Here is a 25,350-nt window from a genome sequence, read left to right on the forward strand (position 1 = left end):
TTTAACACATTTTAATTATTTTAAAATGTTTAATTAAAAAATGTATTTAACAAGTTTGCTTCCACCTAACAGCTTCACTTAATTCTCACTTATTACCACAGAAATTCTATGTACCAGTTCAAATTACACTTTGTGAGCCTTTGCAGCATTCATTTAAAATGTATTTTAATGGTCCTGTATTACGCAAAATTGATTTTTGTGAGTTCAAAGCCAAGATGTAATGTTGTTGCCTTGTCAGAAACATAGCCAGAGTTGTTTTGTTTCATTCACACATGTTTGAGTCACACTTTATTATTAGTCAAGATCAAAATGCTCTTTTCCACCTTGTGACCTTATGAGACCGTAGTTTTCAAGTTAACAGCTGCGACAATTACACTACTGACATAATCCAGATGATTTTAGTGAAAGTGCATGGAGATTAAAAACACAGTAGAGCACTTCCTGCATTACCACATACCATCACAAGGTGGAAAAAGAGTGGCGTGTGTGTGTGTGTTAAACATGTGAATACAATGAAACACAACTTCACATATGTTTTCGATGAGGAAACAACATTATAACAAAGATCAGAAGATAGCGTAATATGGGCCCTTTAAGTGTAAGTTTGAGGTTGTCAGGTGGAATGGCTTTTCATACTTCTCGTTGCCAGCATGTGCTCCAATTCACCTGCCTTCTTATACGCTGTTGCATTAGCCAAGAGGTCAGTGTAAGGGCAGTGCAGGCAGAGAGTACTGGTGTTTAGGTTCGTGTACCTCTGTTGAGTGAAGCCGAGCTGTTGATGTCTCCAGTCATAAAGGAAGACTCCGACTGCTTTCGCACCGTGTCATTCCACATTCTGCGGATACGGCTCTGAAAAACAACAACAAAACAAGAAATACGTTTTAGAATATTTAAAGTGGAACTAAACATTAAATCCATGGTTGTGATACTAAACTGTGTACATGGTGTTTTAAAAGCATATTCTACTGTTCCTAATCTTTTATTTTTTGGTACAAATTAAGCAAATTTGCAGGCAAAATAGTGTGGGCCACTGCAATTTCAAGTACCACATGACATCACACTGTATTGGCATAATTAAACCAGATTACATAACAAACACTCTCACCTTTAGTCCTAGAGACCTCACCCCTATTCGCCTCACTCTTCTCTTTAGTCCTGCAGGCCCCGTGTTCCCTTTCCCTCACTTGCCTCTTTAGTCCGCCAAACCCCATCCTCCTCCCCCATCACTCTCCGCTTTTGTCCTCCAGGCACTGCCCAGTATGCCAACTCTGTTTGAAACATGGCTGTGGGCGGAGTTTTGGTGTTTAGTCCTCCTTTAAAAGATGCCTGCTTCTTGCATTAACCCCGCGATGCATTAAAGATGAGATAGTCCATATAAAGTCGTCCATCAAGCTCCCAGAAAGTGTGAGGAGAAGAGGGCTTGATCCAAGACAGTTCATCCTGGGTAATTATACGTCCCATGCGCGGCTGCACAAGCTTCGGAGCTGCTTATTCAGGCAAAACCCACAGGGAAGGTCAATACAGCAAGAGCCAGAAGTCCTTCAGCTTCCATCTCAAGTATTTCAATCTTTTTGGTTGATTTCTTTTATATAATTTGCTGAACTGACACCATAAGCAAACTTAAATGATGTTTAATTTGTTCCTGTAATGGTTCGGATGCCCTACCGGTTTTACACATTATGGAACACTGAGCGACTGCATCAAGTAGTAAATTCCATCATTTTTGGACGTTTTCTGGAAGTTCCAGCACACAACACTGGGGATAATATTTCTTTGCCTAGAATTGTGGCCATACCAGCTTGTCAAAGCCTGATCTCGTCAGATCTCAGAAGCTCAGCAAGGCCGGGCCTGGGTAGTACTTGGATGGGAGACTGCTGGGAAAATCAGGCGCCACAAAAGTCGCATAGTCACAAAAACTGTCAATGTGTCCTTAGGCAAGGCACTTCACCCACATGGCCTAGTATGAAAGTGGTGTGCGTGAGTGTTGGTGATGGTCGGAGGGGTCTATGGTGCAGAATGAAACCTTGCTTCCATCAGTCTGCCCCAGGGCAGCTGTGGCTACACTAGTACCACTACAGAGTGTGGAGTGAATGAATAATACTCTGTAAAGCGTCTTTGAGTGTCCAGAAAAGCACTATATAAAACTGGTGCATTATTATTATTATGATTATGATTAGAATGTTCAACAGTATCTTCAATTACAGATTATTTTACTGCTTGATTAATACAGTGAAAAACATTCTTCTTACTGTGAGTGTATTCTGTAATTTGTCTCCATAGTAAAAGACAACTTGAATGTCATACTGTGGAACATACTTTATCTAAAATAATAACATCTCTCCACCAGAAAAGTTACAATATGCATCTTTAAATTTGTTCACTGGACAGATTTGGTATCACTGACACTCCAATGATATAAAAGAATGAGAACATCGCACGTCAATTACTTGAGACAGGTGCGTTGGTTTCTCTATGTTCCATGTATCACTCAACAGCAACGGGGGTAATGAGTGGGACAGACATTTATTTAAAAACTGTGCAACTTTTTCGGTGGAGGGTCTGCTACCTGTTTGTCTCCATGGAGATGTTATTACTTTGCCTACTAAAAATGTTACACAGTGCACCTTTAACAGCCCGATCAGAACTGACTATGTACAATTAGACCATCTTTAATATTACTAATCAAGTGTAATGCATTTCCGGGCAGACAGGCTTGCTGAATTGTCAGTTTGAACAATAGAAGCTGTCTCCATATTCACAGCATTCCTTTAAATGAACATTCCTTACGTTATGATTGTCATATTAACCCCACCGCTTCCATAAATGACAACCCTTTGACACCCAGTGACTCATATCTCACAGTATCACAGCTCATTACATTAAGAGAACAGCGCCTTCTCGTATGGCACCCACTGTTGTTTGAAGTGCCAACAGGTTTAAGCGCACCTTTAGCTCGCTTTTTGTTCATTTGAAAATCTCCAGAGGAAATAAAAAGTAGTCCTCATCTACAAAGTATGTTCTCTTCTTTTTCTCTCCTTCAGTGAAATGAAATGTGGGGTCAGGGCCCTCTTGTCAAAACAATGTTTCTTAATTAAAACATTTTGATCTTTATGCACCATCCTGCTTGCAGCGCAGGTTTTCTCAGCAGGAATATTTATAATTGAATGGTGTGAAGGGAAGGCATTAAAAAACACATAAGATGATCAAATATGGCAAATCACGGTGAATCAAGTCTATGTAGGAGGAATATATTAGTTTGCGTGTTAGCTTTTACGGGGGGACTTATGCTTTTGCACAGATCCTGCGGATTTTGGCAGAGACAGTCGCGCCGTCATTCACAAGGATTTCAAAGTGTCAATAGTTATTTATTACCTCTCCAAATATGTACCTAGATTATTGATATCATCAGTATATCAGTATTCTAAAGGAACTTGTCTGGAGATAAAAAGAATGCTACTTTTTAACTTCTTTTTATACACATGTAATTGACAAAGTTTTTCATGCCATACTGTGAAACATTCCAGGTAAATAAATAAAATCTCCATGTAGACAAGCAGGTGTCGGACCTTTAAGTCTATGTTGGAGGAATCTATTAGTTGGAGTGCTAGCTAGAGATGAGACTTAGCGCTTTTGCTCGGATCCTGCATATTTTGTCAGAGACAGTCGAGTCGGCATTCGCGAGCATGAGCGGATTCCTGACCTAGCTCCAGCCAACACTGTAGTCAGCGCACTGCAGCACAATGTGTGACCAGAGCTTGCATCAGGGAAAAGCAACTGCAAAGATGACTACTGAAAATTTAGACTTGAAAATGCAAACGAGCACTTCCTGGTGTTAGTGACGAATATGGGTATAAGTCTTGGGAATATTTAAATCTAAAGAGTTATGAGTCATATTATTATAAACAGATGGAAATTCTATAAATGATTAAGGGGATGTTTGTGCTAGGTTTGCCTCCTGCCAAATGTTTAATACATATGGCTTTTTAATATTTTATACTGCACTTCAGTTTGAGCTAGAGAAGAGAAATTCACAGTTTCATCAAAAAATAGGGCTGATATAATGTTTACATAACATTCAAAATGGCTTGCAGACAAGTAGCTGTAATTTGAATACAGCTTATATACGTTTTTAAGAAAGAGTCATGGATTTTTGGTCCATAGAGCTTAAAGGTGCACTATGTAACTTTCCAGGTGAGGATGGTCCATCATCTGCTTCTCTCCATAGAGGTGTTATTGTTTTGCCACAGTATAGCAATAAGCTTTTGAATATTGTATATATTTCATAAAATGACTTAAGTTGCTTTCAAAAATAGCATAAAAACATTGTGAGTGGGCCGGTCTCTCCATAGATCTGACCTGTAACTTGCCTGGTTGCACTCTCTGCTTGTCTCCGTGGAGTTAGGTAATGTGATACTATATGCACAACAGTGAAAAATGCATGACATTTTATAGAAACTTAAAACAAGCATCTGGGAAAGTGCTATACGAGACTAATGCATTATTTTTATTTTCTGAAGTACTAAATTCAATACGCAGAAAATATAAGCTATTATGTTGAACACATGAAAAGCCCACCTGTGAGCCGGAGGAGTAGCGTCCTGGTGCGCGAGAGGCCTGGCCCTTCACTGAACCAATGGAGCTCTCCACGCTCTTCCCACTGCAGCAGTGAGTGCGCAGACATTTCCCATACTCCTTACGCACCTGCACATAAACATCAGGTTACACTAAATACTCACACAAGTGCAGAGGTGGGTAGTACTCTGTTACATTTACTCAAGTACAGACTTTTACTTCAGGGTAGCTGCAGGGTCTTAAAAGTCTGAAAAAGGTCTTAAATTTCATGTTCCTAAATTAAGGCCTTAAAAAGTCTTAAATTATGTTGTCCAAGTCTTATTTTTTTCACAAAGGTCTTAAATTTCATTAGCCTATTTTTTTGTATACTCAACCGGGCTGCAGTGCAATGTTAAACGAAAGGAGGGGGAAAAAACAACGTCAACTCATGTAATGTGAATAAACATCTAATTTGGAGTATGCGCAAAAAATACTTGGTTTCTAGCACTGGTGGCAATGAGTAAACAATCAGTACAGTGGAGGAAGACGCAGGATGGACCAAGGGACAGTGTAGGTTTAATCCACAGTGGCTCTTAGATTCTAGATATAGTACGTAGTTGGTTGGTCATTATTAGAATTGAATCTGGTGTTTTTTGCTCGCATAATGGATACAATGTTGGTCTTAATTTTCATTTAAGTGGTCTTAAAAAGGTCTTTAAAAAGTCTTAAATTTGGGGTAGTCAAACCTGGGGATAACCTGTACTTCTACTTGATAATATATATTTCACAGTGTTAAAGTAGGCTTATCTGAGTAACAGTTTTGGTTACTACTACTTCCCAATTATAGAAAAGACAAAGGCTTTGTATTGACAATATTAAATGATTTGGTTTGTGGTCCATCTTTTGAAAATACAAGATTTTGGGAATTGTTTCATGTTTTGTTCTTCAAATTACATTAACTACAAACTCTAAGTAAGATGCAACATGCAGACAGAACAGGGACACATGGAACTTGCATGTGTATTTCACCCTACGCAAGCTTAAAAACTGCATGTGTTGGGCATATATTTTCTAGGATGCATTAAAAGTGGATGAGGATGGCCCCACTGCCCGAACTAGGTGCACATATGGAGCAACAGCACAGCATGTTCCTGGGGCAGTTATGCATCGTTTAAAAGAGCCGAGGTCCAAAAAGACTCAATTAGTGCTTTGAAATGTACTTTTGAAATCCTCGTGTTTGCCGTGGTCAGCCTGTACACACAGTTAACAAGCCAATTCATTCAGTTGTTTTCACTATTGACCTGTTATAAGTGGCTAAACGCGCCAAGTCAAGTTTGATCGTTTTTCCCCACACTGGCAGCTCCAGGAAGACATATGCATGCGGCACTGGTTCTGTGTTTCTCAACGGGAAAGCCCAGTGAAGTAAAGTTACTTGTACTTGAATACATTCTTGGCTACTCTACCCACCTCTGTAGAAATGAATAAATACATTAAATAAATTGATTGAAATCCAGACCTTCTTTTGCAGTACACAGTGGAATATAAAGATGAACATTCCTTGAAGTGAGTTGAAGATGGTGAATAGGTACGCCATGGCAACGGTGCTTTCATTGACGTACATTAGACCGAAAGCCCAGGTAAGACCAAGAAGACACAGCAACGCAATGGCTCCTATCACCCAAGACCTGCAAAAGACAAAAGCAGAGTTAGAAAAAAACATACATAGGAACATCTAGGTGAGAAAAGTGAAGGCTAAAAATAATTGATAGCTGCTGTGGGAGGATCAACATTGTTAGAGGCTATAGGGTTACATGTGCCAATGACATTAACTTTTATAAAGGGTAGGAAGAATGTATAGGGCGTTTCATTAAAGGGCTATTTATATAGATGTGTTACATGGTGATTTTCTCCTGGCTTGAGGGTTACATGCGCACTAAACTAAAATAAATGGTTTTGAAGGGCAAACAAGAATGCTCAGTGATGGTGTACTGAAAAACAACATATTTCTTTTAACAAGCCGTTTTGTGTTGGGTACAAAACAAGAGGCATTCATGGTCAGTGGGAATTTTTTCTTTTGCTAAGTGTATGTCCACTCTTTTATATTACACCGCCAAACTCGTACCTGGAATTTCTGAATTATTATCATGCTTTTAAACGTGCACTGTGTAGATTTTCTCTGTCTCTGTGGAGATAGTTTTGCTTGTCTGGATTGTTCAACAGTATGACATTAAACTTATACTTTTCTATACACACAAGAAGCACAGTTACATGTCAGATCTGTGAAGAGGCAAACCTGCTTACAGTCCAATTTAACCAGTGTTGGGAGTAACGAGTTATAAAAGTAACAAATTACTGTAATGCGTTGCTTTTTGCTGTAACGCAGTAAAACTGGTAATATTTTACTTGGTACAAATGTCAGTAAAGCGCGTTGCAATGTATTTTTAACCTGGGTGGAAGTGATGGGTTTTTCATTTTTCTTCATACAAATTCGCTAAAATCACTGTGATATCAGCAGCGGTGAAACACCATCATTCCGGTTCTGAATCTCGAGACAGGCCCGGAGGTGCGCCCGCGTAGACCATCGGGCGAAAGGACCGGCTCAGAGCTCCGCACTCCATGGGGCCAATCGTAGCTGACGCCCGATCGCGCTTTGTGGACACCCTGCTCCACGGACTCTGGGTTCTCTCAGGGGCGGTCCGAGATTCCAAGTTGTAGTCTAAGATCAGACCTGGTTTGGTCCTGGTTTAGCCCTGGTTTAGACCTGGTTTAATCCTGGTATAGTTGTGTTTTAGTCCAGATTTAGACCTGGTTCAGTCCTCTTGGTTCAGCTCTGTTTAGTTCTGCTTTAGTCCTGGTTCAGTCCTCCTGGCTCAGTCCTCGGTTCAGGCCTAGTTTAGACCTGGTTCAGTCTTGATTCAGCTCTGGTTTAGTTCTGGTTTAGTCCTGTTTTAGACCTGGTTTAGTCCTGGTTTAGTCCTGGTTCAGTCCTCTTGGTTCAGTCCTGGTTTAGTCCATATACGGCGCAAAACTTTGGCATCCTCACACAGTTATTTTGGTGAGAGTAACTTAAAAGAAATGCAATAGTCGTGTAATGCCTTACATTTTAAATGGAATAATTTTGTAATGTAACTTTACAATGCCAGTGACAAGTAATAAATAACACAATACAGTTCTGAAGTAACCTGCCCAACAGTGAATTTAACCAATAAAAATCTAAGAGATAAGTAAGTTTCATGCCATAATGTGGAACACCAGGTAAATCAATCTCATCTCCACTGAGACAAACATCTGAACTCCCCATTATAAATGTTACACAGTGCACCTTTAAAATATACAGTGATTTGACAAATGTGGGTGCCCTGGTGTGTAGATTGCAAGTTACAGATATCATTTCAAACTAATATCCCCTGTCATGCGTAGGCTGTGTATATCCAAGACCGTAGTGCTGTGTGCAAACCAAAACCGTCTGCAACACGACTGGCACTAAATCATCTTAATGATTCTGCAGCTCTTTGGATTAGGGACCTGATCGGTTCACATGGGATGGAAGAATGAATGAAAAATGGGAGTTAGGGAACAAAATGGCCGCCTTTCTAATTTGGTCTTACTTGATTTCTGGTTCATAATCCTGATAGCTGGGTGATGTGACGGGAACAGAGAAGAAGCAAGCAGACATAAATCAAATAATGCAACACAAATATGAGACAGTACAGAAATGTAATAAAATGTGTGGTGGAGAGCAAAACAGGGCACATACACAACAGTACATGATACAAAGATGGTAAAAGTCGTCATCACAGAAAACTACTAGTATTGTTCCTGTAAAAGTAAATAGTAAGTATGAATTTTCTTATTTAAATCTTCTTTTGCAAATGTAATAAAGTATATGAGATTATATGCCTATACCACTACTCAATACTACTACCAGAAGTCTTACTATTACTGGGATTACTTACTACTACTACTACTACAGCTTTATTACTATCACTACTACTGCTGTCACTGCTGGTACTACTACTAATGTTATTACTACCAATACTAATCTTACTACTAAATACTTTTACTACAAACTACCCCTAGTTACCCACTACTTACTACTACTACTATCACTACTACAACTGTCTCTGCTGGTACTACTACTAATGTTACTACTACTAATACTAATCTTATTACTAACTATCCCTAGCTACCCAATATTTACTACTATTAATTCTACTACTACCACTACTACTACTGTTACTATTACTAATACTACTTTTATTACTAACTATTCCTAGCAATCCAATACTTACTACTACCAATTCTACTATTATCAGTACTACTGTTACTACTACTGTCACTGCTGTTACTACTACCAATACTGCTCTTACTACTAAAAACTTTTACTACTTATATACTTATAATAAGTATATAATACTTATAATACTACTTTTATTACTAACTATGCCTAGGTACCCAATATTTATTACTGCTAATTCTACTACTATAAATACTACTACTTTTACTACTACTGTCACCGCTGTTACTATTACAAGTTACTACTACCAATACTACTCTTACTACTATAAACTTTTACCACTAACTACCACTAGCTACCCACAACTTACTACTTCTAATTTTATTACTATCACTACTACTGTCACTGCTGGTTCCTGGTACTACTACTAATGTTACTACTACTAATACAAATCTTATTACTAACTATCTCTAGTTACTCAATATTTATTACTACTAATTCTATTATTATCACTACTACTACTGTCACTTCTGTTACTACTACTAATACTACTAATACTACTACCAATACCACTGTTATCAATAATTACTTATACTACAAGACTACTTACTTCTGCTTGCCATTAGGGATGTAACGATATCCAAATCCCCCGATACGATATTTTCTCGATATGCATGTCACAATAGAGTATGATATTTACTGCAATATTTTGTTGGGGCAAATAAAATTGTGAACATGCTACTTTTCCCTCATCACAATCCAAATAATTAAGCTTTAAAAGTGCTTATAATAGTTATTTCAGCACGTGGATTAGACTGAAACAGAGCAAAGGATCATGGTCTATGTAGTTCTCACTGTTTTTTTTAGCTGTTGCTGCACCATAACAATGAATTTAATCGAAGAGACTTGAGATTCGACATATTGTAATGGCCCACGATATTACTGTGAGACTTCTAACGATACAATATCATGATATTTTGGATACTGTTACATCCCTACTTCCCATTACTTCTTACTACTTAATACTACCTGATACTACAGCAGCACTTTTATTTCACAGGTAGTAATTACAGCCCAGATTGCCATTAAATGTACAATTCAAACGCCTATATTCTCATGGAATGTTAGTGCTTTAGCTTAAAAGGTACCTACACTATTATCTCACTTGCCGTTAGAGCTATCTTGTTATATAATCCTCGCAGACTCTTTGTGTTTAAGCCATTTTAAATAGGCCAGGTGCTCTGAAAAATTAGTGATTTATGAATTCACCACGGCAACCATTAAACATCATTTTCCCAGGGCTGTCCTAACGACCTGTTGGGGTAGGTACTTCATCACAACCATAGCCTCTGGAATGGGCAGTCAAACAAGGAATTAAACAGAAAAAAATACAGTTTATGGAGATGTGCGGGGTCAGGAAGAAAAGGAAAAGGACAAGATATTAAGATGAAAGTGCTCGTATCGGGGTTGCTGTACCTTCAGATCTATAATGTATGGGGAAATTTGAGGGAAGCAAGGAGCCCACAGGACAAAGGGGAAGTGCTGAGATTTGAGTAAGTAATGAATTACACTGGGTACAATTTCAAAAAGGTAGGGGTATTAAAGCTCCTATGTTATTGTGATTTGCTAGTCTACATCTCCAAAACTCAAAATGCTCTGTCCCACCTTGTGAAGGTCTCAGCTTAAGAGCTACCTTTATATTTTGTTGTGTAGAGATTGGAAATTCCAGTGTTGAAATTATCCAAATCATTCTAGTGAAGGTGTATGGAGTTTAAAACACAGTGGAGCACTTCCTGTACTACCACATGACATCACAAGGTGGAATAGAGTGTCTCCGTTTGAGAGAAGACTAAATATGCAGCGTTTGTGTGTTAAACATGTGAAACAAAACACACTGCAACTAAAAAAACAACAACATAAAATTAAAATATTATAATGTATGAATAAGCATTAAACATGTATAAAACCCTGAAAATTTTTGTGAATTGCATGTCAAAATGTAATGTTAAAATGTAGTCAATGTGAAATATACTGGGCTTTAAATACTTTTTCTGTTGGGGTTAAAGGGTCAAACGGTGCGTAAAGTAAAGTGACAGGATATAAAGCATTGGAGTATTTTTGAAAAGAAGAAATCCAATTCTTTATTGTGCTAATCTGCAGAGAGAGATGTCAGAAACCTGGATCCTCTCAAGACTGGGGCTTCAAATTCTCACCAATTTGCTGTGAAAATGGTGTCATTTGTCGGAGTGCCTTTCATTACATTGCCACGGATCATTTATGTATGAGATTGCAAATGGTCAATTTGTTTTTGAATCTCCCTAAAACCGCTCAGCTGCTCAAAGGAAGAGGAAAAATGGAGGACCACTGGCAGAAGCAGCAAACAGGTAAATCACTGCCTTTAATGGTACATTTGGATAGAAATGTAATGAAGTTTGTTAAAACTTCAATGACTTTTAAAGTACTTAACATTTTTTTGCCATGAAAAGGGTATTACAGGACAAACCTATTTCTGATATTTTATCTTATCTTCATGGTACTACTACTACTACTACTACTACTGCTACTACTACTACTACTACTACTACAGCTACTTACTACTTCTTACTACCACTACCACTACCTACAACTACATACTACTACCCACTACCACTACTTATTACCACGACCACTACTACTACATACCACATACTAGAACAACTGCTGCTACTACTATTACTACAACTACATACTACTACCCACTGCCACTACTACATACTACTACTACTACTACTACTACTACTACTAAACTACTACTACTACTACGACTGCTACTACTACTACTACTACTACTACTACTACTACTACTACTACTACTACTACTACTACTACTACTACTACTACTACTACACTACTACTACTACTACTACTACTACTACTACTACTACTACTACTACTACTACTACTACTACTAACTACTACTACTACTACTACTACTACTACTACTACTACTACTACTACTACTACTACTACTACTACTACTACTACTACTACTACTACTACTACTACTACTACTACTACTACTACTACTACTACTACTACTACTACTACTACTACTACTACTACTACTACTAACTACTACTACTACTACTACTACTACTACTACTACTACTACTACTACTACTACTACTACTACTACTACTACTACTACTACTACTACTACTACTACTACTACTACATACTACTACTACTACTACACAACATACTACTACTACTACTAATACCACTACTACATACTAATATTTAGTACCACTACTACTACCACTACTACTACATACTAATACTTAGTACCACCACCAGCACTACTACTACTTAGTACCACTACCATCACTGCTACTACTTACTACTTCATACTACATACTACTACTAGGTTCTGAAAATACATGACTAAACTACAAACTGCATTGGAAATCAAACACACGTTCAAACTGAATTTACATGAAGTGCTTGTGTATTGGTTCGACACGTGAAAGTACTGAGCAGTCCTTCGTAATAGATGCAGTAGCAATAGTAAAAGTCATATCTCATTAAATGCGTCATAAACCAATGTTTGCAGTGTTCTCCATTACACACAGTGAAGGAAGGAAGCAAACACATCAAACACAATATGAAATCTGCTCCACACTGGGCTACAGCTAGAAATGTTTGGTCTTACCGGTGCCACTCTACAATAACACATCCATCATAATACCGGTAGCTAGGGCAAAACAATGGGGAATGAAAAACAAAAAAATCAGATGTTAAAAGTTACACACACAGAGATAAAAGAGACAGACAATCAAAGCAAGAAAACATTCAAATTAAATCAGAACATAAAATCATGGGAACACAGATGAAGCTTGATGCAATCGGAACTGGATATTTGAGAAAAACAAAAGAAGACGTGCTATTTTTATTTACTTTGTGAGTGATCAAAAGGGAAGCAAAGTAGCCAAGAAAGTACTTTGCTGTGAGTACAGTTAGTAGATAAAAGTAGTGGTCCAAATAAATAAATAAATAAATAAAAAAGACTCAACTTCAACTTGTAAGAGCAACTGTCTGTTTGTCAAAATCAGCCCTGCTATAGTTCTCATTAGTCTTGGCTTAGATTTTATTTAAACCTTTTTTCGTAAATGTATGGTGTGGTCTTGGATGAGTCCCTAGAATAAATTGAAGTTTCAGTTTTAGTTTAATTTAGTTTTAGTCCCTATGTAGGCCTGGCTTAGTCCTAGTCCATAATATACATGAGTTCCTTCCAATTTTACTGTTATTTCTGTTGTTAGTTGAGATAGTACATTGTAATATAAATATTTTTTGTACTGGTGTGAAAAGGTTGACCCAAAGTATTTGAAATTAAACTGAAATACTGATATTGTACCTTATTTTTTTTTAAAACTTGAAAAGATGTTTGCAGCAGTCCAAACTTATTTCTCGCTTTCTTCACATTTTTAGCATCCTAATTATTCACTTTAATGAGCTTACAAACACACGTCACAGCTTTCAGAGGCCAGAGCGGAGTTTTCATGGTAATTGTAACAACAACTAGCATGCTAACCAGCGTTACTTCCTTGTTCGTGGAGCATAAATGCTAAATGCTCGCTTATTTTGACCTCAAGACGTGTTTTTATGTCTATACTGGGGAATGACAACTGTACTCAACAACATGAAAACTAAACGAGATGCATTCCTCTAATACTTTTTGACAAATGTAGTGTATACAGCTGCACTGGCCTCTTTGTTGTAAGATTGTGTTGCTTGTATTGGCCTTTGTTGTGTAATGGCTTCACGCTGCGTCAGACGAGAAACGCACACTTCGGTGTATTTTTCCAATCGCTGTCTGAAACTGTTTTGAAGTCAGAGGGGTCACGGAGTCAGCGTGGTATGGGGAGACCGGTGTGATAAATCATATGACACTGTGAACTAAAACACTCAATATTTTCTGCAGCGCAAACAAAGTCATGTATCTACTGTGGACAAGGCAATGGTGGATAAAGAGGAATGGTTTGTGTGCCCTCATAGTTTTGTTAAATTCAGTGAAGCCTAATTAAGATTCTGGGCCAAAATGTGCTTTTGTATGCTATATTCATAACCTATGACACTTGTGGGTCATTATGTTATTATTTGGATATTTTAAATCGCAATATTGATCTAAAATTACTTAATAAAAGAAAAAAAGTCAGCTGATATCGGCATAAATGTCATCACAACAAAGAGTCGTGCAGTTGGCGGCACCTCCTATGGATAGCTGCCAGCGAAAAGCAGATTTTTATTTTTTTCATTTGTACCAAATTGTCTAAGGAACACTCTTGAAACCTACGAGTATAACAAGTTAAGAAAACATAAAATTTGAGCAATCTTTAGTCATTCTCCAACATGCACAAATCTCTCTAAATGTCTCTCTAAGTGTAAATGAGAACGGGAAACAATTACAACATGGTTAAAATCTCTGAAAAGTGGATTTTGCATAGTTGTTCGGCTTTAAAGACACACTATGTTACTTTTCTTGTCAAATTTGAGCGATAAAACACTTTAGTAAATCCTATAAATTTAGGGCACCTGTAAAAATAGCTCAAATTGTAAACATATTTGTGGCAAGACTTATGGAATAAATTATTTTTGCTATCAGAACAACTGCTCAGGCACATGTTTCTTTTGAATTATGGATGAAATGTTGAGGACTTTAAAATTATTGTTATTTGTTATTTAGCTACTGGCCTATAGATGTAACCTTTAGGCCAGTTCAGTAGTTAAATTGATTGACTGTTACTTTAAGAATACTGACCAGTGCTAGTTCTGCTATAACACATTTGATATCTATTCTGTATCCTTGGTTGTTGTGTTTTCTGGGTTAGATTGGTTGGCTGTAATCAAAAACAAACAGGATCTAATGAAATATTGAAGAAAGGAGATGCCGCTGAATATCTTTATCTCCTGCTAGAAGTTTAGATTAACATACGATTAGCGCTGAGAGGAGAGTGCAGTGTAAAGAGGGTGAAGAGGGAGGAATAATTGTTAATTTACGGGGAGGATACGAGGACAAGTTTAAAGTTTGCTTAGACAACTGAGCAGTTACTAACTCAATTCTGTTTCAGATGTATATAGCATAATTATTTGTATTAATTATTCAGGACAAGGACATTTATAAACAATGAAAGTAAAGATTAAAGAAGGGTATTTTATTTCTATGAGGTATTAACTGCTAACATAACATATTTAAATCACCACGTTAACTTTAATTTTATTTGAAAATGCAACATTTCCCGAAAACAACGTATTAAATGTTTTATAACTTTCCCTTTAGTTTTTGAAGTCACTCCCCTTTTAGAGCTCTATCATATTATAATCAGCGTGCATTTCGGCAATGAAACTACTGCACGTTGCTTCAGGTTTGTCAAGTTGTTGTGTAGAGTTTTGTGTCATGCTTTTGTATATTTGTGGAGAATTGTCGAGTTGGAGCATGGGTGACGTAGGTTTGTGTGTTGAGCATTGGAAAGAATAGGGCCCAGGAGAGTTTGCAAAGTTACTGAAATATGCATGGGTGACATCTAAAACCTCTTCGTAACATGGCAGTAAGCTCAAAAAAAGTTGATTTTGCATAATACCTCCACTTTAATTTGGATTTACGATGGTCAACTTGAAGCTCTAAAGAAATATTTGAACATTTCTCTATATAAATAATTTACAAAACATCTTACTGTAGCAGAGTGGAGGCAGTTTTATTGGTTACATCTCTTTTGCCATTTCCTGGTCCTGCCCCAACTTCATTTCAGACGTGTCTTTTCACCACCAAGATTTGGCGATTATTCATTGGATATGGTTAATCTATTTCAGCTGATTAACAGATGCAGATTACATTGGCCATGTTTACGTCATCGAATTAGGATTCAGTTCACAGTGCACATTTTAAACACATCCAGGAGCATTAACATTTGAGAGACAGCTAAAATATGAACTGCTAAACTAATACAAGAATCAAATGCATTTCATTTGTGTAGACATCCAACTATAGGGTTAAACATTTTCAATAAAAGGACAGAATAATTGATGGTAAATGCACCCTTTGTGATTTGATCATTGTGGAATTCATATAGTTATTCATATTCATATTGCTATTTACATACAATTGCGATATATTGTGCGATATATAGTGCATTTTTTATTTTGAAACTAAGGAATAGACTTAATACTCAATTGAAGTACCAATTCAGATACTGCAATGATAATTAAAAATGCTCTTTCTTAAGACATTAGAATGTGGTTTTCAACATTAAATTTCAACATTAAATTACTATATTTGATTTATTTTAGTTATTTACTGCTATTTTATGATTTTTATGTTTTTTGCTTTTACTTTGCTTTTACTGGTTTTATTGTTTTAGGACAGGTATGACAAAATTTTAGCAGTTTATCTTTTTGTTGTCTTCATTTTACGATCTCTGTGCAGCACTTTGGAACTGCTTTGTTTGTAAAATGTGCAGTAAAGTGGATTTGGATTTGGACACTGTTTTAATATTACCATGCAGTGTTATATTTGTGTAATCCCTCAGTTGTCCAGGTAGATTCCATAGTGGTCGATGAGCGTTTACTTTGTCTATTTGCTCTTATATTTGTTCTGATACAGCTCAAGATCATTTTATATATTTTTCTTTTTCAAATACGTAAGATTTTCTAAAAAAAAAAATCATATATCTTTGTTGCGTTCTATTTCAATTCTTTTCTACCCACATCTTTCTGAATAGTTTCTAAATGGAGTTTTGTAGGCCTGTGCAATTCGTTTAATTCTAATAAATACAAAAATCTGTAATTTTGGATTTAAGACCATTTTTTTGTAGTGATATGAGGGGAAAAACAATATGATTAACTTTTGTCACACCGTATAGCCAAGAAATTACATTGAATTATTTTTGTGTTAGAAGCATCATGTCCCCAAAATCAAATTCGACTGTCTGTTGGAATTGACTTAAGCTGCACTTTGCCTTGTACACTTCTGAACTACAGCTGACTGTGTTGAATCCTATGGGGATTTTATGATGGAATAACACAGTGTACAGGGCTCCATGACCAGGCAAAAGCAAGCTCTGTCACGCCAGGCGAAGATTGTTTTTTTATATGAGTGTGAAGGGAGGAGGGGGGCAGACGGCGGCCAGTGAGCGCTGAGAAAAACCTTATGAAATAATCGTACAAAAGGGACCAAAGCCAAAATGTTGGAAGTGGCTTTAGAAAGACAGAATCGATCGCAGCGGCTGTGTTAATACTTTGTAGTGACGTCATGCTGGGGAACGTCTGGATGTATTTCTGTGGTGGATTGTTCAGCAGTTAACATGGTAACACAAAGCTGCCTGAAAAGTTTTGGTTTGAAAACTCAAGAAAAAAAATTTTAAGTTGAAACTTAACTGCAATTAGTTTTGTTTTAATTGTTCAGAACTAGTATTTAGAACATGCTAATGGATATGATCAAATATTCAGGTTTGAAAAAGACACGTTTAACGAATTTAGATAATCACCTTGACATATTATACACACATTAAATTGGATGGAAAAATATGCCACAAATGTGAAAATACATTGAGAAAAACAATCACTGAAGTTATTAAAAAAAAAAAAAGTTGCTTGAAAGTTAATTTAAAAACACTTTCTCAATTCATTATCAAAAAGAAACTGGCTAAAATGAACATTTTAGTGCCTTTTTGTGTTGTCAGAGTTATCAAAAATTAGATACTAATCGATATTGAAAACTCATTTGAACATTTATCGATACTAAAATAGTCACATCAAGAGGACGGAAATTAACTTTATCTGAATAGCTTTAGGCAAGGCAAGTTTATTTGTATAGCACAATTCATACACAAAGCAATTCAAAGTGCTTTACAGGATAAGAAATATATTAAAATTACATGATCTTAATCTTGAATGATCTTGAGCTGTACCAGAAAAAGTATAAGATCACATGAACTAGTTTACGCCCATGGACCACTGTGAAACCTACCTGGACAACTGAGGGACTGCACAGATACAAGGCTGCATAGTAATCTAAAAGAAAGGTTTAATGACATTCTATTGTCTAAAAAAATACTTTTTTTTAATCATCATTGTGGTATCAAAATTGGTAGTGAGTATCGAGTCAGCTCCTTAGCATCGAAATTGAGATTGAAATTTTGACAACATTAGTGCTTTCTGAAATCGCACTCAAAACAAATGTGTTGTGAATGAAACAATAACACTATGAGGCCCATCAGCGTGCGATAGTGCCTCCAATGATGGATGCTCCATAGTACACAATAGCAACACTTTAAGCAGCACAGATCAATAGTGGTGAAGTAAGGCTTCTTAAATGGCTGTAATGTGAATGAGGTCAGATGTAATGATGATCACTCATTGTTTTCAGCAGCCCGCGGTTCCACTTTCTCTTATTGTTTGGGAGCAAATACTACAGCAGAGCAGAGTGTGAGCAGCTAGCAAGTCAAGAAATTGACAAAAGATGACTGTAATAGATTTCAGTCACTTTCTGGAACATATATCAACACTAACGCGAAATAAATATGAAATAGAACAAGATACAAAAATGAATAAGATGGATGACACTGACACTGAGCTAATAATACAAGAACTGTTATGTGGAGAGTCACCATTTGTAAGCATTAAGTCAATTGTAGTTCATGAATTACATCCTGGGGCAGAGTATACCCAGATCCAATAAGCAACTGGTCCCTATTGGGGGCCATATTGAAGACATTTGACCATGCAAGATTGAAAATGGCTTTTGGATGGGAGATGAAATGTCTTGATTTCAAAAACGATGTAAAAATGTCTACCGGGGCAACGGTGCAATTTTTTCACCCCTTTGAACCCAATGGATAGGTAAGACGACTACATTTTAAAACTGAGCTGAAGCGCAGGTCATTTTCTATGGTATTCATTCATTGTTTAACTGCATAATGAAGATAATTTGTCTGGGACACATTATTATATTTTTTTAGATTCTATTATTACAAAGTGGGAACACACAGGCACAATTGTTATGAACTGAAATACTTTTTCTAAATTTGGTGACCTCTTTGCAAAACAATGAATCACCCGCAGAGTTATCGAGGCCCTTGCTCAGTCAACAGTCTGCACAACCTATTCTGTAGTCAAGCAAACCTGCCTGTAAACAAGACTAATGACTTTTAATAAATGTGCACGAAACCTTAACTGCACCAATAGAGAATCATATTAACAGTTGGGAAGTTTGTTGAGCAGTGTCCCCGAGGCGCTGGTATTATCGGAGAGCAAACAGGCACAGATAAACAGAGAGAAATGTGCATAACTCATAAACAAAATGAATATTCATCAGAGCTGCAGTGACAGGCAGATAACAGGGGTGCAGGGCTGTGCCAGACTGTCTCCTGCCCTCCCATCTACCAATGTCTGCCACTGGTGATACAAAGTCTAAGGAGAATAGCTCAGACATTTTTGTATCTTGTCGCTGGATGTGTTTTTGTTGTCACTTTATTTTATTTTATTCATTTGTCCAGTGTAAGACATTAAAGGGCTCATCTTGCACTGTTATCTAATATATTTTTTAATGGTGTTTCCTCATCAAAAACATACCTGGAGTTTTGTTTTGTTTCATTCACACATGTTTAACTCGCAAATCTTAGGCTACGTTTATATGAGGATATTGACTTTTTATTCTGCATTTAGACGAGTGTTTTCGGAAGGAAATCTGCGTGCATACGGTGAAGCAAAAGTGTGTGGAATTCGACTAGGTGGCGCTGTGATACACTATCACATCACGTACGCAGATCTGACCAGAGTTTTGCGCCTTAGGCAGTGAAAACAGAAATGCTACGGCAGAGCGCATTCAACTTTTCCACACTAGAGGGTGTTTTCAGATTTTTGTGTTTTTAAGCCCCAAAAATGCTGTCACCTTCTAAACGAAAGGCACTCCTGATAAAATATTTGGTCGTTTTTACCCATAAGCGTTCTCGGGTAAACAGACCCTGAAACAAAAAACATTTTGTTCCACCTTGTGATGTCATGTGGTAATACAGGAAGTGCTCCACTGTGTTTTTAAACTCCACACACCTTCACTAAAATCATTTGGATCATATCAGCACTGGAATTGCTGATCTCTGCTGAACTAAAGGTTAAAGGTATTTACTTGAAACTAACCACTTCATGACATCACAAGGTGGAACAGAGCAGAGACGTAAACATAAAGGGTTACTCAAACGTGTGAATGAAACGGGTATGTTTTTGAAGAGGTAACAACATTATAACATGGTTTAAAGCTTGTTGTCATGGGAATGTTATTGCTTGGCCTGAAATGTCCCACAGTATGGCAATAATCATATCTATCCCCGTGGAGACAAGCAGGTGACACCACCAGGGTAAGTTACAGACCGGTCTTACAAAGTACTTTAGATACAATAAAACACCTAGAACTGTATAAATGTAAGATATATATGTTTAATGCCATGCTGTGGAACATTCTAGGTAAAGCAATCATGAAGATAAGCACTTTTAATATCTTGAGAATGTTGTATGTTCAAAAAAAGTTATAACATAGTAGAATCTAATAAAGTTGACCTTTAAATGAAAGAAAAGTTATTAGTTTTTATCTTGTAAGCCTTATTTTTCTTAGAACCTGAAAGTACATCATTTTGTCCTTGTCCATTTTCACCCCTTTTGCTAAAAACTACAATAGGCCTGTATTTAACAAAGCTCTCAAAGTTAACAGCTTTTTTCACACCTCAGTGAAACTTTTGCACAATGCTTTAGTTTATGCCACATTTATTTAAAAACACCTTTGTTGCATCTAAAATAAATAGTTTTAAGCCAAAATTTTAATAACACATTTGCCAGTACTATTTGGAGATACTAGTTCAAAATTTGTCATCGTTTCTAAAATTCTGCTATCCAGTTTATTTATTTTTTAAAATTGTGTAGCTTTAATTATTTCAGTTTGATTACAATTAAAAAAGAACATATTGTGGTTTTGTTTAGACTGTTGCATTATGATTTTATTTTATTTTTTTTAATATTACTGCCAAAACATTTTGTCTTTCATTTGTCAACGTTACCCAAAGCATATTCAAAAGCTGAATTGAAAACTGGATCCTATTTCTGCTATTGAAGTGGCAGAACCTTTTGCTGTCTATGCGAAACATATTTTCCATCGGTAACATAAAGTGCATGAGGGCCCTGCTATTTCAGTCCTGCTTTAATGGATACTCGCACAATCCGAGTGCTCTTACTTGATGTTGTCCAGGCAGCCGGAGTCTGGTTTCAAGATGGCCGTGTGATGGAACATTTTGTAGAGAGCGATGCCCAGGAAGATCACGTTGAGCTGAAAAAAAAAGAAAACACAGATGAGGCGTGTATTGTTCAAATCCATTCATTTTAAATCAAGGCACTTTGCTGGACTTGGATTCCCACTTTGCCAACCAGAGCACAAAAAATCCTATGCTATGTCTATGGTGATGCACAAAACAGGAGCAGCTCACACTTGGAAGAAACAGCAAGATAGGCAAGCCAATGTTCCTGTGATTGTCTGCAGGTTTCAAAAAGTTTGGTGAAGAAATCTGGCCAGAAAAAGATACAACTGTGTTCCTTCTATTAGAAACAATGGGGGTAAGTTTAGCACCTTGTGGGAACAGCAAATGTGCCTGGTTTGGCCGTTCCAAAAGTAAGTGTGTTAAAAAGGTAAGAGATTTTAGAAACTGCAATGATCTATAAAAAGTTTTAGAACAGCGATGACTCAAAGTGCAATATACGAACTACACAAAACAAGTAAAATGTTCTGCCAAGGCTCTTTTCATATCTGGCCCATTCTCAAAGTTGATGAAAGTAATTTTCAAAGTTTTTTGTTTGTTTAGACTAACTCTAAAATTTTGAATGTAAAGAGTCTGATATTTAATTAATTTAAGACAATATTACACCCACAGACTGTATATCTAAATGGACATAGTTAACATACTAGCTGTCTTGTTCCAAATAGGAAGTCTTCATGGGGTGCTTCCAGCTCCAGCGACTCTGGCTCCAGTTGTCTTTACTCTGGAGAATTGTCACCCCTTAACCTGCTAGAATTGTGAGCCTCATTTGCCTGGAGCTGGACGCTATGTGTGGCCTGATTCATCAGCCGGTTTCATTTCGTGGAAACCGTCCGACCTCAAAGCATTAGGATTCATTCGCTCGACGGTAGCTGGGTACTTCTTTTATTTAATCAGTCGCTGTTGTTTGGTTGTGATGTATGTAATGCACCAAATCCCGTAGGAAGAAGGGCAATAACATCTTTCCCCTTGACAAAATTCATCAAACATTCTCCTTGTTCCGGCTTTAAATCCTTGATCTCGGGAATTGTTGCCAACACAGAATGTATAGCTTCATCTACATTCATCTCAGCTGCTTTGTTTACTGTTGTGCTGTACCACAAAAGGGACCCAGACAGGCGCTTGAGTTTGACGTCATGGCTTCACAGCTCTTCGCTGATTGGCTGGTGCGCTGTCTACAACTTCCAGCGTTCTTGCAAACCATCTAATGTATTCCGATTCTTGACCTAGTCATTGGAGAGAAATGAAATTGAGTGGAGGCACTAGGTGGTGCCAGCCTGGCTATGCTATGGGTGTTGTCACACTCCCTTTGTCCACTTCTTTATACAGTCTATGATCATGCCACACTTTGGCAAAAATACTTGAATCCAATTTTAGTACAGTGTTTCACCCCAAAAAGTCCATTTTAAGTGTCACCAGCATCATTCCACAAAAATAAAAAAAAAGTTTAAACCATACTTTGGCACATTCTCCATATGTTTTATGCTTTATGTAGATGTTTATAGCCTAAGTAGCAACATTTCCATGGAACAAGCAAGAGGAGGCCAATTTAGAGTCAGGTTTATGGGAAAGGAGCAAGCCTACTTAAGAGTATGACAAAGTTTTTCAAAGTTGCTGTGGCTTTAAGGTAATGCTTTCATTATTAATACAAATCCCTTTTGTCTAGCCAATGGTTTTAAGGTTGTTTAAGGTAAAATCTTCAAAAAATCCTCTTCTTTCTACAAAGTCATGACTTGCATAGTGGAAGCATTGAGAACTAGTGACTCATGAGCCTCACAGAAAACCATTGTAGATACAAAAAGTGGAGCGTGAAACTGCATTATGCATGTTCAGATTTAGCCAACTGCTGCTCGCTACTTGCCACTAAAAAGACTTGTTTGAAGAGTTTGGGGGCTCCAGTAAATAATCCTGTAATCCATAATGCAAGATCCAAGCAATTCAAACTATTCCTAAAGCGAGATGTTTACAAGTAGATATCCTTGAAAATAGTTTTTGTTCTTAAACTCCTTGACGCAAATCAATAAATAATACAAAATTAAGCTCGTCCTAGTTGCAGGAAAGTATGTCAGCGCGTGTCCGTTTTGCATATTGCCTTGCACCAAAAAGCTGGCCAAATGAAAAAAGAAAAAAGTAGTAGAGCTGGAACAAAATCAATCATAATGCGGATTACTCCACGCTGCATACTGAGTGGAGTCTATCTTTTCAACCTTCCAACCCTGACCAAAAACGTTCCCGGCCAGTGACCACGACTTGGGGTGACAAACTGCCATATTTTCATCGAGGCCCTCATTCGTTTTGCTGTGCCCGGAGGTAGCATGGAAAGGTGTTAGCAACGGAGGGGAATCTCGACGGAGCATTTAAGCAGACGACCCGGAGGCTAATACGGGTTAATGAGCAAAAGTGAGTACGTGCTAGATAGGGTGGGGGGTACTCGGGTGCGTATTTATGACATTGTGGGGACTCAAATCTGTGTACACACTCGATTCATAGAGACCTGCTTTACTTATGGGGACAAAAATCAGGTCCCCATGACATAAATGCTTCCTTATTAGATCATCAACAAGATTTAAATCTGAATTATGTAACTTTTTGAGGAGAGAGGGGTAAGTGGGCAGGTATTTATCAGACTGTGGAGATTAAATCTGTATATAGACTTGATTCATAGAGATCTGCCTTCCTTATGGGGACAATAATCAAGTCCTGAAGATGTAAATTCTTTCTTATTAGATCATTAACAAAATTTAAAAGTGAACTATGGCAAAGGAGAAATTCAATTTGTCAACTGGATAAAAGTTTATTTGGTTGAATGCGTTTCGCAGCTCATCCAAGCTGCTTCTTCAGTTCTGGTCAAAATGCTGATGGACACTTCCTTCCATATGTTAAATGGTAAATGGTCACATTTTTCTATAGCGCTTTACAACAAGGAACCACTCACCCATTCACACACACATTCACACACCAGTGTACGCAGACACTGTGGGCAAGGTGGGTTAAGTGTCTTGCCCAAGGACACAACGACAGCATTCATCTGTGGGAGCTGGAATCACACCAGCCAACCTGTGGGTCAGTGGATCTGACCGCTCAACCTGTGATATTTATGTCGAGAGCTGGATTCAAACCGCCAACCTTTGGATCAGTGGGCGAATGCTCTACCAACTGAGCAACTGCCGCCCCACATATCTGCCTGAAGGGACGAGCTAATTAGCCAGTCTGGTGCCACCTAGTGCCTAAATTTCATTTCTCTCCTGCGACTAGGTCAGGAATCGGACTAGATGGTTTGCAAGAACCCCGGAAGGTGTAGACTGTGCACCGGCCAATCAGCGAAGAACTGTGAAGCCATGACATCAACTCAAGCTCCTGTCTGGGTCCCTTTTGTGATACAGCACAACAGTAAACAAAGCAGTCAAGATGGATGTAGACGAAGCCAGACATTCTGTGTTGGCAATGATTCCCGAGATCGAGGATTTAAAGCTGGAACAAAGAGAATGTTTGTTGAATTTGATCAAGGGGAAAGACATTATTGCCCTTCTTCCTACGGGATTTCCTAAAAGCTTAATATACCAGTTAGCCCCATTAACGGCACATTCCATATGTCACAACCAAATATCAGCAGTTGGTTAAATAAAAAAGTACCCATCTACCATTGAGCGAATGAATCCTAATGTTGTACGGTCAGACGGTTTCCACGAAGTGAAACCGGCTGACTACAGGGAAACTACTCTGAAACTAACACACCTACTTGTTTACAGTTTTTGTTAGCTAGGTCTAATGGACTGCACTGAGTGTGGGATTTTATTAGCATAATCATTCAGGCACATAATGAATGTTTTCACACCTCTGGCCCTGATCTGACTATCCCTATTGTTTTCTTTGTTTGTTTTGATTTGGGTTTGAGGATGGAGTTGTAAACAGGAGAAAACTGAACTATGTAACTTTTCAAGGGGGATGAGTAGGTGATCAAGTATTTATGAGATTTATGACAGCATTTATGGAGACTAACATCTGTATACAGACTTGATTCGTACAGACTGGCCTTCCTTATGAGGACAAAAATCAAGTCCTGATTACGTAAATGCTTTCTTATTAGATCAACAACAAGATTTAAAACTGAACTATGTAACTTTTTGAGGGGCGATGGATAGGTGGTCAAGTATTTATGACATTTATAACAGTATTTATGGGGACTAAAGTCTGTATACACACTTCATAGAGACCTCACATCAAGAGCCAACC

At 37.5% G+C, this 25,350-nt stretch overlaps 1 protein-coding gene and 1 pseudogene across 1 annotated transcript in view; one reads left to right on the forward strand and one right to left on the reverse strand.

Moving 5' to 3' along the window:
• LOC110159331 (adhesion G protein-coupled receptor L3-like) overlaps positions 1-25,350 on the reverse strand; it is a 400,279-nt gene that overhangs the window by 8,553 nt on the left and 366,376 nt on the right. The window contains exons 18-21 of the mRNA XM_055156115.1: positions 21,043-21,134; positions 6,068-6,236; positions 4,576-4,701; positions 753-849 (exon numbers count right to left, since the gene is read on the reverse strand). Of these exons, the coding sequence (XP_055012090.1) occupies positions 753-849; positions 4,576-4,701; positions 6,068-6,236; positions 21,043-21,134 (484 nt within the window). The remainder of the gene's footprint in view (positions 1-752; positions 850-4,575; positions 4,702-6,067; positions 6,237-21,042; positions 21,135-25,350) is intronic.
• Positions 1,782-1,899, forward strand: LOC129409913 (5S ribosomal RNA; annotated as a pseudogene).

Source organism: Boleophthalmus pectinirostris, unplaced genomic scaffold, assembly GCF_026225935.1.
Source record: "Boleophthalmus pectinirostris isolate CB_2022bp ecotype Guang Dong unplaced genomic scaffold, ASM2622593v1 HiC_scaffold_20, whole genome shotgun sequence".
NCBI lineage: Eukaryota > Metazoa > Chordata > Actinopteri > Gobiiformes > Gobiidae > Boleophthalmus > Boleophthalmus pectinirostris.